The 20,179-nt window shown below is 35.6% G+C and overlaps 2 protein-coding genes across 3 annotated transcripts in view; one reads left to right on the top strand and one right to left on the bottom strand.

Moving 5' to 3' along the window:
* The first annotated feature begins 2,275 nt into the window (after positions 1 to 2,275).
* Positions 2,276 to 9,401, top strand: LOC128994770 (ATP synthase subunit C lysine N-methyltransferase-like). The gene is made up of 4 exons (XM_054419533.1): positions 2,276 to 2,380; positions 3,063 to 3,235; positions 4,584 to 4,772; positions 8,884 to 9,401. The coding sequence occupies exons 1-4, from the start codon at positions 2,308 to 2,310 to the stop codon at positions 9,025 to 9,027; spliced, it is 579 nt and encodes a 192-aa protein (XP_054275508.1). The 5' UTR covers positions 2,276 to 2,307; the 3' UTR covers positions 9,028 to 9,401.
* A 1,936-nt stretch (positions 9,402 to 11,337) lies between these two features.
* The window catches only part of LOC128993851 (sodium-coupled neutral amino acid transporter 9 homolog), a 29,751-nt gene continuing 20,909 nt past the window's right edge, over positions 11,338 to 20,179 (bottom strand). Inside the window, exons 6-11 of one of the 2 annotated variants that reach the window (XM_054417904.1) lie at positions 19,661 to 19,705; positions 18,224 to 18,394; positions 15,430 to 15,641; positions 15,039 to 15,143; positions 14,244 to 14,482; positions 11,338 to 12,157 (exon numbers count right to left, since the gene is read on the bottom strand). In XM_054417904.1, coding sequence (XP_054273879.1) covers positions 11,983 to 12,157; positions 14,244 to 14,482; positions 15,039 to 15,143; positions 15,430 to 15,641; positions 18,224 to 18,394; positions 19,661 to 19,705 — 947 coding nt within the window. In that variant the 3' untranslated portion in view covers positions 11,338 to 11,982. The remainder of the gene's footprint in view (positions 12,158 to 14,243; positions 14,483 to 15,038; positions 15,144 to 15,429; positions 15,642 to 18,223; positions 18,395 to 19,660; positions 19,706 to 20,179) is intronic. The other variant, XM_054417905.1, reaches the window with a different exon arrangement.

Here is a 20,179-nt window from a genome sequence, read left to right as displayed (position 1 = left end):
TGAGTATGTACATGAGTATGTACATAGTAATGATAACCCCCTTGGTGAAAGTAAAACCCTATATTTTTTTAATCTTAGCCAAATTCAATATTATAAATTGATTAAAAACACTTAAAAATAAGCAATAAAGTACGATTAAGCCACAGATTGAGCTATGCCTTTTTGGTAATTCTGAGCAATTACTTGGTCAACCCCAATTTTTTTCATATTTTACTACGGTCATCGGGAGGTTCTCAGAAAGCAAGAAACATATAATTCAAGTTCCGCAAGGTAAAGTTAGGTTAGGTTAGGTTAAGTTAGGTTATTCTAACCTAACCTAACGTAACGGTACTGTTACAATTGGCCTTAGAGATGTATTTGAGACTAAAACAAACATAATAAGTTAACATTTCCTCATCTTCACTTAAAACCGTAAAACTAAGTAACGTGTTTTCACACCCGTCACATAGAAAAGGATTGTCGGAGGAACCACTAGCCATAGTCATAACGGTAGGCCTACTGTCACAACTGGCCTTCCGCGCGTCTCCCGCAAGCCACTGTTATCGCTTGGACTTTGAACCTTCTTATCGCTCTGCAACCTGTACGATGGCCTTGCGGGCCTTGAATTATATGTTTCTTGCTTTCTGAGAACCTCCTGATGACCGTAGTAAAATATGAAAAAAATTGGGGTTGACCAAGTAATTGCTCAGAATTACCGCCTTTTTTAACCATTGGTTGGGGGCGCAATTGTTTTCTGTTGATATAAAGAACACACTACTATTCTCTCTTCCATATCCTTACCTCATTGCAAAGAACGGGCAAATCCAATAACTTTCATAAATTCTGTAAGAAAAATATGACATAAAACCAAAGAGATTATAAGAAATGAAAAAAGTAAACTACGCAGCTGCGTAGCCTGACTAAAACCGGCCAAGTTTGACAAGTTTAATGGTACGGAAAAAGGTTTTGGTTTGTCAGCTGTAGCTGTGGTAGCACGACCTTCTAGTCGGAGGGGGAGGTACAGATGTCGCGCATGCGCACAAGCTGTCACTGTTGTTATTTTCAAAGTAGCAGTAGCAGTTTTGAGAACCTATTGCGTTACTTCGCGTTCCCGGTCACTACACCTTGTAACGTTGTAACCGTTAACGGAGTTGCCACGCCTCACTCATTTCACTCAGTTTGACAGATATTTTGGGTTGTAAGTTTTGTTTTTGTTTCCTTTCACGTTTCACAACCTAACTTAGAACTTCGAGTTAAAGTTTGCACTACCGGTAACTTAAACCAAGGATGTGGATGAGTTATGTTAACTTCAATTAATTTTTAATATGGAATGTAAAACCTGTAATAAACTATTTTCTTCGGCGTATTCACTAAAAATATATTGCGAAGGTGACCAGAATTAGGACATTTTCGCCATAATAGACTCAGTGACCACTCTCTTTTCTAGATGAACTAAAATAATTTTAGATTATCATATTTACTAAAAGCCATTTAGAAATTATCATAATTACAACCACCCCTTCTTCTTTAGAGAGATTAGAATAATAAATGACAAAGCTTTCCATAATACTAACAATAACAATGTGTAGAAGAGTGGCTATGGGTATAACAGCTAGTGTGGTACGTGTAATACATCTAAAGCACAACAACTTTTAAATAGGCTAAATGCCGCCTTTTAGCCAACGATAACCGAGCCTAGTATTTTAGTTGGTATTTTAAATCTTATTTGTGTAGGTAGGCCTATTTATACCTACTCTTACTTTAGATAAGAATGCGGATATGTCTCTTAGCCATAATTTCTAGCCTAGTTTTTGGCTAGGCCTCTATTTGACCTAGGCCTACATTTTTAACATTCACGCAGATTAACGGATAGCTTTAAAGTAATAAAGGGTGTAAAAATGTATACCAACACGTCCTAATTAAAATTAGTAATATAAAAAACGAAAATAATAATAAAATCCACCATTAAATGGTTAGCAATATAATTCTAGCCTAGCCCTAGCTAGAAAGAAAGAGACCTATGCTTCACGGATTTAGTGCCAGTGCCAATGGTTTGGATTGGAGAACTTTACTACTTTTGGTTTTTAACCCCTAACCCTGCAAACAGCTATAACGGTTACACGGTGGCCGTGGAACGGAACCAAAAGTTAACTGTGCAAATAACAGTGACAGCAGAGCAGTGCTTGTGCGCATGCGCGACAGCTGCACCTCCCCCTTCGACTAGAAGGTCGTGTGGTAGCTGTGAGCACAAGCGCAGCCAGCCAGAGCAGCCAGAATGTTGTTCTTGTTCGTTGTTCATGTCGTCTGCCTCTGCTATTGTTATTAAAAATGAGTGAGGTTGAGGGTAGCTTGAAATCTACTAATTTGAACAAGTCTGGGTTATTTTTAATAGGGATTAGTGGTAAATATCAAAAGATTATTCAAATTAGTTCTTTGATTCATTTTAAAACATTATAGCATGGCTTGACAAGGAAGTGTACAGGTTGAATGTTTTAGGTTAGGCCTACTTTACTTATTATTCTATTATTTATTTTCAACCAGAAATATTTTGGGTTGGTTAGGATAATTTCATTCAACCATAACAGAATCAGGTAAATATTATAGCATGGCTTGACAAGGAAGTGTACAGGTTGAATGTTTTAGGTTAGGCCTACTTTACTTATTATTCTATTATTTATTTTCAACCAGAAATATTTTGGGTTGGTTAGGATAATTTCATTCAACCATAACAGAATCAAATTGGTTTGGGTAGTAGGCCTACATAAATTATTAATTCACTTAAAGACACTTGAGAGGACATGATAAAATTATCTACCACTACAATAGGCTAGAATTCCATCTCGGAATAATATAACTAGCCTAGAGCCTAATCATATTATCCTGATAGCCTACGTTTTAAATCTGTATAATTCTTTTTAAGGCTGTTTAAATTTTAAACAAATAAAGAATTGCAACCAAAAGGAGATTTTCTCTTGATAATTGTGAGTGCTTTCGTGTAAAATGGTTTAACCAGCTTTCAATTAAACATTAAGTAAGCTATTAGTTACTTGTATGCAGCGTTCACATCTATATGGGTGTCACAGGTGGAGCAGCTGTTGCACTCACTGTTTTATGCGCTCCATTCGTGTCACCAGCTCTAAGAAGAATATGTCTACCATATGTACCAGCTACTACAGTGCAGGTTGAAAATGTTTTGTCGGCTCTTAGGGGCAGGAGTGGACATCTTGTAGATATAGGAAGCGGGGATGGCCGCATTGTAAGTAGGTATAAATATACGCACAATATTATACAACAGAGGACACAATAAAAAATATTAGGGCCTACAAGTTTAATTGAGTAGGTTACAAGTGAAAACCCACTTGAACAACTTCTCTGTTTCTAGCTTACATTAACTTAAGAATGTGTCTAGAAATATAGGGGTATTCCTTAATTAACATACAAATGTTAACAGTACTATTGATCAAATAGCATTGAAAGTGATGACATAGAAAGATCAAAGATAAAAAGACCATTATTTATATCTGACGATTGAAAATTAATTTTGGCCTAGGTAATCGCCAGAAATCGTAGACCTAGGCCTGACCGACTTCAGTGCTCTCTGTCGATGGCTCAAATCAACTACATCAATCATTGTTATTATAAAACTAGCTACATATTGACATAATCATGAGATCGCTACTTCTATCAATAGTCCAAGGTTTTATTTATTTTGCTGAAAGATTGTTAATTGCTCATTTCTTAATCATCAATGTCTTAGTGTTACCTATCACAGATTTAAGATTTACAAAAATGTTAACATCACTTTGAAAAACTGTTATATTTTGGAATTATTTTCACATGTGTGTAATTTAGATTCTAAGGGGGGAATAAAGTGGTTTTTGCAAGATAGACCAGACTAGGCCAACCCCTAGAACCAGCCACACTCAAATTTCTTCTTCTTCTCAACGAAGGATTTATCGTGATACGGTTGAAATAATTTCAGGTTGATATTCTTCGCATCTGTTCAAATCGGGATTCTCCCAAGACTTATTCTATCGTCCGCAACGACAGGGCTTAGAACTCTGATAAGAAGTTTCATGGAACTAACCAACGATTATGAAAATAATTTAAACGTAATTATGTGTACCAGGTGAATGGAATGGTGGTAATTTCAAATGAATAAATTAAAACCAGACTAAACTATTGCTACTGCTATTTACTAGCGGGCAGGAGCTTGTGGGTCTAAGATAAAGTCGGTGAAATATACGTTACCAAATTTAGATATTTCAAATCGGAATTTTAAAAACTGAAAGTTAGGGCATGTTCTGCCACAAAGATGGAATCCTCAAATAGCCTATGTGAAGTTCAGCTGAGGGCTTGGTGTAATGACCCTTTGTGGAGAAGAACGTCCCAACCTCTTCATGCAAACACTTAAGCTGATCGACGGCTGGTAAATGGATATTTCTTGCTTTATCACACCTCAGGGGCCTTACCATTAAGTCCAATTATATGCATTAGGCCTGCTTTTTACTGTACCTAGTCTAGTTTAAGTTGTTCTTGTTTTTTACACTTAAGTTACTACTATTTTTTATTTGGCCTTGTAACATCAGATTTTATATGTGAAGGTACTAGCAGCGGCGGCATCTGGGTTCAAAGCTGATGGTGTGGAGCTAAATCCATGGCTGGTTTTCTACTCTCGCCTATCTGCACTCAAGGCTGGACTCTCTAGCAAAACATCGTTTCATCGAAAAGATCTGTGGAGGTTTTCGTTAAGGCCGTATAACAACATTGTTATATTTGGTGTAGAAGAAATGGTAAACCCCTTTTTACATTTAAACCGATATTGTGTTAGCTTATGTCGGATATTGTGGCAGGAAGTTTCAAGAGTTAAATTTTAACAAAGGTGCAATATTTAGTCAATGAATTATACTCACCATTATTTGACTGATTAAGAAATTAAGAGGCTACTGATAATGATGCTGGTTAGACAACCTATGATTGCAGTAGGGTGGGAAATGGTTTCAAAACATAAGCAGTTTCAAAGAGACGTAGGAATTGGCTAACTCAGGAACTCGCTAACTCAGTCGTGTGGCAGAACTGGCTAACTCTGGAACTGGTTAACCGTCTCAGTCAGGAATTGGCTAACTCCGGAACCCGCTAACTCGATTTTGTCTCGCGGCGGAATTCGCTAACTCTGGAAGTCGCTAACCCGGCCGCGCCCACTGCTCGGAGCGTTGCCAACCTTGTACGACAAAATAATCGTACACTGCCGTATTTCAAAATGTCAGTGTCTATAAAGATACAGTAAATGTTATTGTTTTTTGTTATCAATTCCACTTTTAACAGATAACTAGCCCAAAGTAATTAAAAGACAATTAAAAAATCATGAAAAAGTGTTTTTTATTAAACTGTACAATGGCCAGTTAAATGTTTATGATTTCGATCTTAAATATAAATGCCATCAGTATAAAAGAAAATAATAGAATATGAAAAATATTCAAAATTTAGTTTAATTGGTAATAAATAATTAAACCTCTACGAAATTAAGCTAAAATACACGCAAGTTCTTAAAAACGGAAAACAGATTTAATTGTAATGTCGTAATAAACCAAAACCATTAATTAATACAGTCATCAACCATCGTAACTTTCATAATTAATTCATAGATTTTAAATTAAATGTTCGTCGTTGAACCGTCCAACTTACGTGTACAAATATGATGACATAGACTAAGTTTTTATCCAGGCCTAATAGTTTGAACCAAAGCATTGTAGGCCTACTAGTAAATAGTTGCCTAATTCTAAAATGTGTTGAATTTTTTAGCAATAATGTTACATGTTTTAAAACGGTGTTTAGATTGTACACCTAAGCACCACTAGTAAAAAATAGGAGAAGATATAATATTCATATAATAAAACGTGACAGGGTTATTTTAATTCACGATTTTTAATAAACTAATTGACGGATTTTCCTGATTTGAGTGTTGGGTTTCCTTTATATTGCTTTCACAAACGATATAAACTATACCAAGCCATTGCTCGGTTCACCGTTCCCCAGTACTGAGCTACACAATAGACAATAGCTTTGTTTTTGGATAAGATAGAACCAGCCTGGAAAAAAACTCCAGACTTTTAAAAAGTAAGCCTACTGAAAGACGTAAAATTAATATTAATTCAACAAAATTAAGAGGATGACCCGGGTTCTACACTAATAGCCTACGATAAAAGAAATTTACAAGTTGTATTTATGCATAGACTAACTTTTAATGCAATCCATGAAACATTAGGCCTACCACTTTATAATGTATTGATAAATATTTATTTAAATTCAATAGCTCTATTTAAAAATACATAACCACTACAATGTAATTCTGTAATGACGTTTAACGTGTAAATTTTATTATGATTTATGATTTAAGGTTACTACAAGCCCAGTATATAAAATACGAACTCAAAAATTTTATTTGCAGAAGTTCACAAAATGGTATTTATTCGAATAAAAGAAACAAATGGCGGACTACGAAAATAGATATTTCATAACATGTAATAGATCCAAATTAAATGTGCATTTTTATCTTTTTCATACCAATAAGCTACTATTTAAGTAAGAAACCCACATATAAAACATACTCCCTTATATTAGTACATTTCTCATCCTTATGGATGATCTGAAGACAGTTGTATTGTTAGTTCTGTCTGGTGCACTGTCTTTAGAGGTCATGTTTTGTTTACAATTGTTTCTTGTTTTCAGTAATTTAAAACCTCGTTTAACCAACACATCCCCTAGTTATATAACCAAACAGTAAGGAACAAATCATGAAGTTAACTATTAAATAATAGAAACACAATTTTGTCGACACTAGCGATCAGTGTCACCGGACATGAACTAGACACGAAAAACGAGCTTCAAAGTTTACAATGGGATGTAAAGTTTACTTGTGTTGGTTAGTCTATGGTAAGACTATAATGCATTTTCCACCCTAATAATCATTAGAACTTCTCTGTGGTTAAACATACTTCTAAATATATTTATTTTATCGACTACGTTGCTCTTACTCCTAATTAATCGTAGGATACGACATTATGGTGGCGATACGATATAGGTACTACACTTTCGGCAACACTGGCCAAAAATATTCGTGCTTGGCTCCCATTGGATGGCCCGCGAGGCTTCTGATTGGGAGTTAGCGAGTTTCGCCGAGGGACCGAGTTAGCGACTTCCGTACGAGGACGGAATTCGCTAACCCGGCTCTAGAGCGGGTTAGCGGGTTCCGGAGTTAGCCAATTCCGAAACCGAACAAGTTAGCGAGTTCCTCTTGACATCGACCAAATTTGAAGATAGGGCATTTAACATGGGGTTAGCGAGTTCCAGAGTTAGCCAATTCCGCGGACCCGTTTCAAACAATACCGCTAAAGAGAAATTAAATAAATCAATAAACTGGGTATCACTAAATTTACAAATATGATTTTTTTAAATACAGCAACACATACCCAGGTTGGTTCCTGAGCCATAAGCAGCAGTGTAGAAGGAGTTGTTTGACGTTTGTCGCTTTGTTGTTTCATTGGTCAAAATAATTGATTAAAAACCCAATGATTCAAGGACCCCTGGGTCCAATTTCAAACCATAAAAATTACTGACTTTTGGTAATGTTCTCTTTGATAGTTTAATGCACTGGTAGATACATACCAATAGACTGATTCCAATACCAAAATTATCATTTGGTATCGTAATACCACAAAATACAGCACTATATAGGCTTAGTGTAATATGTAGCATAAGAGCAAAGTTCCCAACAGGTAATATCGCCAAATGCAGGGAAACATTTACGATGTAAGGAATTTTTTAGCTGTCCTGCACCATATCACTTGCGATTACTAATTTATATCAAAAGAATCTCATGCAACTGTAGACGTTTTTTATTTATTTATTATTATAATAGAATAGAGCTCTAGCTAATCGACCTTCATTCACGATTTACTGAATATCATTGAGGCTGTAACAGTAGCCTATGAACAGTTGCAGCCAACATAAACTGGAATTTAACGTTTACCTGTACATACAAAATTTACAGTGCATTTGATGGCTGTTTGTAAATTAAGGCTCTAGTCACGACCAAGTAAGCTAGTTCAAATCTGACACCAGCTGTGTTTCTTTACTAGTCTACCATATGATTATTTGTAGCTGGTTCTTACCCTTATGTGATGATGAGGGTTGCCGTAGTCCAAACCAACATGAGATAACATTTATTCTGCCACCAAGTGTGAATTATGTATTTCAATTGTATGGGATTCAATTTATGCAGATTATTAGGTGACAGTTAGCTGCAAAACATTTTAAAAGGGATTGAACACCTTGCCACAGAAAGCTGATCACCGAATAAAATCTATTGCAGAAGCGTAAATTTTCCCTGCACCGATTAGGAAATTAATAGGCTACTGATTATGATGCTGGATAGACAACCTATGATTGCAGTAGGGGGGGAAATGGTTTCAAAACATAAGCAGTTTCAAACAATACCGCTAAAGAGAAATTAAATAAATCAATAACTAGGTATCAAATTTACAAATATGATTTTTTTAATACAGCGACACATACCCAGGTTGGTTCCTGAGCCATATGCAGCAGTTTTGAAGGAGTTGTATGACCTTTGTCGCTTTGTTGTTTTGTTGGTCAGGATAATTTATTAAAAACCTAATGATCCTGATGATTGGTTTCAGCTGCTAGGACGAAACCAATTTTTGCTAAGCTCTAGTTAGAATACCAGTGGGGAAGCAAAAAACTCACCTTTGGTGTAGTGTTCAAACTAGCTCCCTTGGTCGCGACTGGAGCTCGTTTAAGGTTGTAATTTATGGACAAACTTCATACAAGCTAAACTTATTACATTAACTATAATTCAGAATGATTTTCACTAATCGTCTTTTTTAGATGGTTGAACTAGAACAAAAGATGAATGAAGAAGTGAGCAAAGATGCTCATGTGGTGGCTTGCAGGTTTCCACTTCCCAACCGAACCCCAGACCAAACCATCGGATCAGGAGTTGACACTGTCTGGCTGTATAGGTTCAGGTAGTTGAACATTTGTTATCAGCAGGTTGCCACAATGGAACTTCACAATACCTGGTTTCTCAAAAGTAGGTACTTACAGAACTTAAATAGTAAAGTAAGCAGGCACTGTCCATGTTTCAAGATGCAATCTACCAAAAATGCCCATCAATTAAATGAGCAGCTGAGATTAATTTGCTGACTTTATCAAATGAAAAGTTTTGTAATTGATATACCGTAACTCAAACAGAGTGAAATAGTCAATTAAGCCATTATAAGTGAATATTATGCCAATTTGTTAGGCCTTTACAGGGTCTTAAAATATAGTTGTAGATAATCGTTTTAACAGTTATAAAATGTTCCTGTCGACAAATTGTATTTAGTAGAATTATCAATGTAGTTGTTATGAATAAAAGTTTCATAGCTTAGACTGTATTTAATATTTCCTTAGCGCCGTTCCCAATTTATGGAGTTTTGAAAGTGCACAATTATTAGTTATTTCTATGAAAATTTGATTTATTACAAGTTATTTTTCAAATTTGTTGATACAACATTTTTTTTTACTTGAGATCAAATACAAGCCTTGGCAAAAATGTGCATGTAAAGGGGTTGAAAATTCCAATATTGCACAGTTATGGACATACAATTGAACTCCAATTGTCCGAAACGCTTACATCAAACAGCTGTGATCGCGGCCAAATCCTGACCATCTCTCGCGGTTGTTTGGACATCATCGTAGTCTTCCCCAGTCACAGAAAAATTATTATCTTCCGTAATTGTTGCAATAAATTGAATATATTCTGAGGTCCTATGGACATCATGATTGTCTCCCTCAATCATGGAAACAGAATCATCATATACCGTAAGCGCCGCAATATCTTGAATATCTCCCGTGGTCGTGTAGACATCATAATCATCTCCCGAGGCCATGAAAACTTCATCACCATCTTCTCGTGGGAAAATATTGAATATCTGTTCTGAGGGGGAGATGCCTTATACCACTTGGTCAATGATAAAACCAAACCTAAAGGTCTACTGCTCTAACAAACAATTTTAAACCAAAAGCCTTGTAGTTAAAAGCGTGACTTATATTGGATAAATAAAACAGTGAATCTTGATATTACTGTCAAATTTTATTTGGAACTTATCTTAAAATCTACTTTTCTACTTAATACAACAGTTAAATTAATTTATATAAATCTATCACACATCCTTAAACTAATAAGCTATTGAAAGTCTCACTTTCAATTTCTCAATAGTTTTGTACATTTTACACTACAGTATATCACAGTTAACTAATTCATTTATAAATATATAAGTTACCTTTCCTTTACTGATAAGTGGAATAAATTTTTGACTAGGGAATTATTTTTCTAATTTAGTGCAAATATACATGTAATTTGGCTGAACATTGTTTTAATTGGTACATATATCACCTAAACTTTTCTCTTAATATTTATTTTGATTGTGAGAAATAGAACCATTGGCTATAAATAAACTCTATGGTTTACTAGGCTCTTGTCCAGAAACGTTTTACAGATTACTTCAGGCTAGGCCTAGGTTGCGGTATTACCACGTGGCTAAAACAACTGTTGATTGGTGGGAGTTGTGACCCTGTTTGATGTGTGTGTTGACTGTAGCCCTGCACTCTTCTTTTTTCCCCTAAGACGCTAGGCACGGGCCAAGAATTGTGTTTTATATTACTTCAGGCTAGACCTAGAGGTTACGGCATTAACACTTCGATAAAATCCGTTGGTGACATGGCATGATTTGAACCCGGGGCCTCAGGGACTGAAATCCTGCGCTCTACCTTTAGACCAGCTTGATCCCAAATTTGCCATCTGGTACAGTACCAGCTGTAATATAATATAATATATTGAGTTGTACAAATATATTATAACACATTTATGTTATTAATGGTTTAAATACCTGCATTCAGTAATCCAAAATGTTGCTTGCAGCAACTATAGTTTCAATTCACAGGGAATCATCTTCAGGCCGTACAAGGCGTCGTTATTCATCTCCGTATACGAAGGTCATCTTAATAAATAAGCACGTAGAACACGAAACACACAACGAAAACGCACATTGATTGACGGACATTTAACATTAAAAATACCGAGTACTCGGAGACACGAGACAGGTGACGCGACAGGGTAGAAGTTGTAGCTCGAACTGGTGGTCAGCGGTCAACATGGATGACGTCAGCCATTGTCTCCTTATCACTGCCGGCTCGCATTCATTCCTTCTCTCCTCCTCACAGAGTTTTTAATGTTAAATGTCCGTCAATCAATGTGCGTTTTTGTTGTGTGTTTTGTGTTCTATGTACTTATTTATTAAATGACAACCTTCATATACGGAGATGAATAACGACGCCTTGTACGCCCCGAAGATGATTCCCTGTGAATTGAAACTATAGTTGCCACAAGCAACATTTTGGATTACTGAATGCAGGTATTTAAACCATTATAAATATTCAAACGTAATCCGGAGGCTAACTGCTCTTGAAAATGAAATAACACATTTATGTCATGATTTCACCACCATTTAACAAGTAAGGCTGCCTCCTTGTCAATGGGAGGTTTTGTTTTGTTGTTTTTGTTTTGTTTTGGGAGGTTGTGTCAATGGGAGTTCAGTTAAAATATTTGCACATGATTTCATCAATAACGATTAGATTATCAAAACTTTATATTACTTTAATACAAATTAGTAAAAGTTTTTCAGCTATTCTAATTCTTGCCTTTTAACAGGCATATTCTAAAAAGTTCTATTCGTCTAATCAATCATACAAAGTTTTTTTTTTAAATTCCACTTTACATATAAGTAGTCACAGTTAAATTTTATGTTACATTAGCTTCAACATTCTAAACTGACACATATTTAGTGACAAAATTCAACTCGCTTTTTTGTCAATGTACCTCAACTGTACATATGTAACTTATATACAATTTTAATATAATACAAGCAAGAAAACGCACAATTTTCAGCTGTCAGATACAAAGAACTGAGCGATAAGGTTGATGCCTCCCGCCAGTGGGATGGCGAGGTTCAGGAAGAGGGAGAAACAAGATAGTTTGCCAGCCTGCTTCTGTCCAGCCAGTCGCAACAGGCACGGCAACGTAAAAACATGGAAGAACCCACTTAGTGCTCCTGTGAATCTGCAATGTAAGATCAGTGAGTTTTTCAGTATTTCAACATCATGAAGCCAGTACAAGCCATGAGTCAGACGAAGGTATAAGTTTGGGTTTACCTTAAACCAATCAAACTCCTTCAGACTCTATTCAATCAATTCACTTGTAGATTTACTGTGTTACTTTAGTTCTGTTAACTGACTTATCAGTTTTCTATGGTTAGGTGTGGGATAGTTATACCACTGGTATGAATGTAGGTGGATTCAGGGCCGTTCGAAGGGGGGGGGCAAGCTGCCCCAGGCTCCGTGGCTGAGGGGGCGCCGCCCAGCAACTATTTGTAATAACATAGTACTAAAATATGCAAATGCGACTGACTATTACTGCTGGGGGGGGAGGGGGCGCCAAGACCATGTTTGCTCCGGGCGCCGCCAACCCTAGGGACGACCCTAGGGTGGATTTGACAGAAATCAGCAATTTACTTCAGCACTCTGTTAGTGTTTCATAAACTGTGTTCCTTTTGATTCTAAAACTGACTACAACCATGGATAAACATACTCCCTTGGTAGATTTCTCATCCTTATAGAACAGCTGAAGCCATTTTTTTTTTTTTTTTTTTTTTAGTTCTGTACAATGCATTTTAGAGGTTGTGTTTTGGTAAAAATTTTCTTATTGTTATTTCAGTCATTTAAAACCTCGTTTAAACAAATAAAACGATCTAATAATAATGATTAACTCATCCCCTAGTTATATAACCAAACAGTAAAGTACAAATCATGAAATTAACCCTAAAATAATAGAAACAAAATGTCGTCGACACTAGTGATCAGTCTCACCGTTGATGAACTAGACACGAAAACGAGCTTCAAAATTTACAATGAGATGAGAATTCTACTTGTGCTGGTTAGTTTTTGGTATAACTTTCATTGGGAATGGAATGTCTGGTTCTATTAATAGATAAACCAATCCATAGTAAACTGTTTTATACATCACATATCACTTTTCCATTGTATTTGTTTAAAACTGTAATACAAAATATAGATAAAGATTTAAAAAATTTACAAATTGAAAAAAATTTACCTTGCTCAGACAGTTAACAAACAAATAACGTTTAATTTTCATGCACTAACAATCATGTTATATTCATCTATATCCTTGCTAACAACTATTTAAAAACTGATTCTTCTAGCACTGTTTGAAGGTTGAACTACTTTAGGCCTACACACGCTAAAAGTACCAATGCACATGTAATGTCTGGTGGTGATACGTTTCAATTAATATCTTCTGTTGAGTCAAACTTTTTAAAGTTTAGGCCAGAGATGACCAAACAAGAGGGAACTAATGTACCTATCTCCAGGTATTAGTCCCGTAAACCTATATTACAAACAGCCTACCAACTGGAGGTACCTAAGTTTCTTCTTGGGGTACAGTAGAACTCCGCTAATCTCTGACCTCGGCCAGTCCCACTCTTCAGTAAATCCAACCGTGCCATTTCCGTGACAATGTTATCATGGTAATATCATGGCTATTTGCAATGGACGAGTGACGATTGTTACCGTCTCTCGCATTAATTATCATCCTTTGCTATCGTGGCTAAATATTGAACGTCTCCCACGGTTATGAGAAAATTATTATTGTCTTCCACGATCAATGAATGTCAGTTAAGCAATTTATTTGGCCATTTAATATGCTACTCGGATAAACCGACCTTCTCTCTGTATGGTCCAGTAGGTAACAGATTTGCAGGGTTCTACTGCAGTTGGATTTCATAACATATATCCTTTTCCTACAGATGGTCCTTTTCAAGGTTCAACTACTTGGTATGTGAACCAACTGAAAAATTAGTTATTACTAACCTTCTTTAGAACACAGTGAACTTACTTAGCATCAGTGCCCTTACAGAGATATTCAAATTTATTTATGTTTGTTATATTATGTACTAGATATTTCTGAACAGTGCTAGTAGAAACCATGCAAGTCAATGTACCTAACAGTATCATATCTTAATAATTATAGAGGCTGATGACGGAAAACTCCAAACATAAATGGTATTCTATTAAAAATATTTAGCATAAAAAGTAGGCCTATGCATAATCTGCAAGTATACTGATTTTACCTGATGATAGTTCCGATCTTTGGTAGAAACACCGCAAAAAGAACACAAACAATGACAACGACTGCGTTGAACGCTATGACATGCAGTCTGCTGGGGAAGGGCTTGGCGAAGAATGCAGTCATGACTTGGTAGCGCAACATGAAGCTGATTAGAGGATATACAGTGACCAGCTGAAAGAACAGGAACACCCGAGCGACCAGAGTGCCGACGTCCCAGCTGGCGAAGTTGTTTAGCAGGTTCTGTAATAAATTGGATATTGAAGTTATAAATGGATAAGCTGAAGAAATTTTTTTATTAAAAATAATATATTTGAATGAGCCTACAGTATATAACATCTACAACAGTCAAAACTAAATTATGGCGGTTATACTGTATTTTCTCAAGAGGAAGGAAAACTAATGGTAATTAGGCTTCTAACTTATTCAGATTCGGTTCACATTATCCCATCGATCATGTTGCTATAATAAAATGTTCTGGCAAAGTTTGCATTGTTTAAAACGTTGTTCTATTCTACATAAATCAGTAATTGACATCACAACACTATGTTTGTTGGTCAATTCAATTTAACTATGTATGAACTAGAAGAAATGCAATTGTGTCATTCTTCCCTTAAAAAAAGATAGAATCTGTCACTTGACTGTGAAATAGTTACTGTTTACAATGGATGTAATATATACACAAAAAATAGTTAGTTTTTTAAAATGAATTATATTTTTGCACCAAGCATATGTCATTTCATAATCATTTTAAATTTATAAAGTAGAATACTGATCTCATTTTTTGGAGATTACTTACATCTGCAATACATGATTTACGAAGAGGGAATGAAGCGTAAAACAATATTCCAATGACGAGGTATGTCCCCATACCAAGACTGTACGCTATCGCTAGATCTCTGGTCTGTAACATAAAAGTCCTGTATGATATATATTTAAAACTATAGTTTTCATATGATCTAACCCTCTCAGTAGAACAGAAAAAGTAAGTTTAAAGATCTGAAAAGTGCCTAATGATGACATATTCTAGAACTGTACTTTTAATTACAATTTGTTTAAACAGTCACCGCTAACTCGGTCCCACCCTCATAATTATCTGTAGACATTTGTACATATTTAAAATGTCAAAATATAAACTAAAATTCTATAATAAACATTTACTACTAGAATATAAAACTAAAACTACTCACATTGTTTTTCTGGTTCCTATTACTTCTCATTATGGTTATGACGATATTTTGCAAAAAATATGACATGGCCAGCATCCCTGATGTGGCAAAGAAGGAGGTCTTGAAAAGTTTGGCGTAGTTCGGACTTGAGGGGTCTGACAGATCGAGGTTCCATCCGGAGTTAAAGGCCTTCACCATCACAAACACCATGAGATACATGAGGGACAGTGTTCCTGCAGACAGACATGGCTTGTAAAGTCATCTGTTGGTGGGATCTGTTGATTCTAATGTTTGAATATTCTTTAATTCAAAATAAAGCTCAGTCAGTCCCACACTTTTAGTCGGAAAGCAGAGGTCAGCTGTTTTTCAGATAAACAACACTTCCTACATAATACAGATCTCTCTTTATAAATGTGAAATTCCGATCAACCCACAGGTCAAACCATAGCACCTAGAAGCATGAGATTTTGCATACATATTCCTCTCATAGCGTAGGCAGACAATAAGAAGCGATTTTACCGAATTCCCAATAGGCCCCACCCCACAGAAGGTCAAAGTTAGCATAGAGTCAATTTAGGAAGAATAATTTGTTTTGGGTTTTTGTTTACATTTGTCTGCAATTTATTTAATCATCAGTTGTTTAAATTAGGCTAAGTTTACTAAGGTTATTTTGGACCATATAAACATCATAGTTGTGTGTCAGTGAAATTGACCTAACTTACCGTGGCATTTTAGTTTTATCAACTTCTAATATGTGTGAGTGTTGAAGTAAGTAGAATTTGTCTTAGTTTTTTATTGCATTTTAATTTTTAAGAACTTATGATATAGTTTTAGCGAATTTCCCATATAGGGAATAAGCTATTACCGTAGTACTCATGGTAAGACCTGGACGCGGGACCGATTTATTTTTTCGTTTTGAGGTCCCTAGAGGCCAAAAACACCATCCGTTCAAATTCATATATATATATATATGTGTCCGTCAGCACGATAACTCGAGCAAAAATGATCCGATTTTGATGAAATTTGGTACAAACGTGTAAACGTACGTTTATTCGAACGAGTTCGCGATCCAGCATGATCGGACCATGGGAACGGGGGTTTACGGGGGGTTTTATGGGGTAAAAATAGGTTTTTCCCATTTTTGACCCAAAAAACATAAAATTTAGCAATTTCTTTCCAAACCATTTTGTAGAGCTTAAAAAAACAAATAACTTAGTATATTGAAGCGTTATTATGCGCCTAATTGTTACGGAGAAAATTCCAAAAAATTGTAAATTTAAAATTTCCATGTTATTCTTATGGAGAATAAGTAAACTGTTGTAGTTTACTTGTTTGTGAACATATTTTGATCAAATTTGGAAAATGTTTTTATTTCTTACGTAACTATTCACATTAAAAAAAAAAAAAAAAAACAGTTTTACCCTCCCTGATGCAGCAAACCTAAGTACTTGTTAAACTAATTCTATTTAAATCAAGAATAAATGTTATATTTTTAAGTAGACATTTCAGTGTAAATCCAATCAGTCAAATGGAAATTCGCTTAGTCTGCAGGTTTGCTGCGGCAGGGGTATTGTTAATATTTTTGTAGTTGTTGAAACCGTGTATGGACACTGAGGTTTTAAATCTTTATGGCGAGTTCGTTCCACACAATATCATTCACATCAGAGGAGATGGTGCATGTTTATTTAATTCACCCTCATTCATAATTCACGTTACATACACTAATTGTGCGCGATCAATTGTTGAACATGTTGTGAGGAACTGGGACTACTTCTCAATCTTATCCCACGACAATGGGGGGAATAATTACCTTAATTCTAGGGAATACTTCTATGAAGTTTCTAAGCCATTAAACCTTGGTGGGTTGTGTAAGCTGGTAGCGGCTTCACAACTATTCACATTTGTTTTCGAGGTTTATCGGAATGATGAATTATAGGTCAAGTTTGGTGATGAACGTCAGATTCACACAAACCCTGTCAGGCAGGCACTTTGTCGTTTTAGAGCCACTAAAGAGCCCGTTTCTCCCAATTGTCAGTCCAAGGCGTAAACGGCGTAGTAGATGCACAGACAAACAAAGTAAAAAACAGGTAAAGAACGCAAGCAAAAAGTATGAACAAACATCCTGAAAGACATTCGCTAAAAATTCAATGGATGGTGAAAAATCTATCAGCAACGACATATAATCCGAAAATATACTATGAAGGAGATAGCTCAGTGGCGATAGGTAATTTATCAAAAATTTCAACAAATTTGAAAGTTTCCGTAGCACGGGTATTCCGCTAGTTACTAATAGGTAAACAAACACATACTTTGGCAGATTCTCCCTCAGGTGTATGGCCAATAATTAATTAGCTTGTAAATTATTACTGAACATTTTTTTAGATTCCTTGCTTACCTTAGTGGTACATAGGAAACAGGCTTCCTCAATGGTGTGCTTGGAGTTTGGTTTGAGCTTACTTAGTTACTTGGTGAGCAAGGGATTCCCAACATTTCTGATGTGCTTCACCAGCTCCAATTAGAAAATAAGTACAACTTTAAGAAAGAAGTACAGCCACAGAAAGAGCTCAAGTTTAACAAGTGCCATAGAATTTGTCTATTCATATACAGTATATGAAATGTATGGGTATATATACATGGAAAATATATACAATATATGGGTGACCATGGTGCCCTAGATCTGAGAGGCTTACTAATAAGTCATACAAGTTTGTTAAGAACAATCTTAAACCTGTATCATCCAATGTCGACCTCCGCTCACTAGAGCCTAGAGCTTGCTATAAGTATACAAACCGTTGTTAACAACTATCCAACTCACCTAATGAGTTGAACTTTGTGAAGAACGTGACGGATTTGAAGCTCAGCAGTGGACCGACCAGCAACGCAAGGTATATTGGTACTGATAAGTTGAGGCTCCACCACTTCTGGAATGTTGTTTGCTCGTCGCTTATAGTAACGTTAGTAGCAACAGCCTCAGGGAAGCATCTCACTGAAAACAGTAAAGGTTAAAGGCGCTCAAACTCTAAACAAAGTGTTAAGTAAATATTTGAAATCCCTTCCGTGAATATGTTCCATAAATTCTCCCAAATCCAATGTTTAAATTGTTCATTCCACAACCTTTAGGCTATGGCCACACGGGCGTTTTTTCACGCAAGAACGCAGCGTGAAAAAACGCAAGAATTATGGGCAGCATTAAATGTAATGAGGTATGCCACACGGAGTGTGTTTTCACGCAGATTAGGCGCGTATTCAAAATCGACCGCCGCGGGCCCGCAGAAGAATGGACTGGGGTGCATTTTTGATGCTTGTTTTCACGCTCTGTCCCTGGCCACATGGGCGGGAGCAACACGCAGCTTTGATCAAGTAGTTCTAGCAAGTTAAAATAAAGTTAAATGTATCTAATTTTTTCCAGGATAGCGTAAAAAATTTTTGGGTCTAGCCAATTATACATTAGGATCTTAAACATAGGTCGACCTTACTGGGCCACTTAATAATTTGTTACTAAAAGGAAAGGCATTTAGTTGGACTAAATGAAAATCTTGTCATAAAAATATTTATATTATATTTATTTTTTATACTAAATGTCAAAATAAAATAATTTTTGTGTTGTTTTCGTATCGAAATTAATATATTAAATTTATTTTTTATACTAAATGTAAATAATTAAATGAAAGGTTAACAAAATAAAATAATTTAGTATTGTTTTCGTACCGAAATCACCATTCATATTTTTTGTTCACTAGTCAAAAACAAGGTTATTATTCCGGCCATGAGGAAGATATATAACATAATTACGTGAATTCGTCAATCAACTGCGGGTTCCCACGGCTTTTTGCCGCTCCTGCCGCAACCTGCGTGAAAATAAGCTAAATTTTTCCGCGTGAAAAAAACGCACGTGTGGCATACAACAGCGGGAATTCAAGCAGCGTGAAAATAAGCTACATTTTACCGCGTGAAAAAACGCCCGTGTGGCTGTAGCCTTAGGAGTAGGCTACTCAAAGAATACAAATTAAATAATGATTAAAATTAAACCAAATCTTTACAAAGAAAGAGCTTTACTACCAAATAGTTCCAAATGGTTAGTTTGTTGCAAAATGTTGACAGAAGATATAATTTTTGTATTTTAAAAGTTTAAAATAGTTTCACAGTCATGCTGGAAAACAATGAGCAGAAGAATGGACAAAGATTTTGTATAGTGAATGAATGGTATGCTATTATTTCCGTATCAACTACTGTGTTAAATTTTTGAACGTACCTGTGCCGTTGATGGTAGATTGGTCAAAACCTCCACTAATTTCAGCTGGAATAAACAATCACAAAATTAGATGTCATAGGTTTTATTTTAAATTTTTTATTAGAATACAGAATATAGGTACTGAACATTGTGTTAAACAGTACGGTATTTCAGGACAAATGAATTTGAAATATTCATCTACCGTACAAGTAAACTTCAACATCATTTCTGGCTTTAAACACAATATCTACTACTATTCTTCAATTTTTCCAGTACAATAATTATTGCTTGAGGAAATTCCCTTTAAGTTAAATAATCCTTGAGCTGTCATTTATTACAGTTGGTCAAATGAACCTTTCACTCAAAGCCGCTTTTTCTCAGCATTGTGAAGGAGATGTTATTTTTGTTATAGTTGCAGATAAAGTAACTTATGCATGTTTACTTAATTATCTTTAAAAGTTAATGACATATGACTATAAAGTCATATGGTTCTTAATTATTATTATGTTGTTTTTTGTAAACAATGTTTCAGTAAACAAA

This window comes from Macrosteles quadrilineatus, unplaced genomic scaffold (genome assembly GCF_028750875.1).
Source record: "Macrosteles quadrilineatus isolate MER2022 unplaced genomic scaffold, UCM_ALF_1.0 Scaffold_5__1_contigs__length_97177068, whole genome shotgun sequence".
Lineage (NCBI taxonomy): Eukaryota > Metazoa > Arthropoda > Insecta > Hemiptera > Cicadellidae > Macrosteles > Macrosteles quadrilineatus.
The sequence above is the reverse complement of the archived record's forward strand: the minus strand, read 5'-3'. Positions and strand labels throughout refer to the sequence as shown.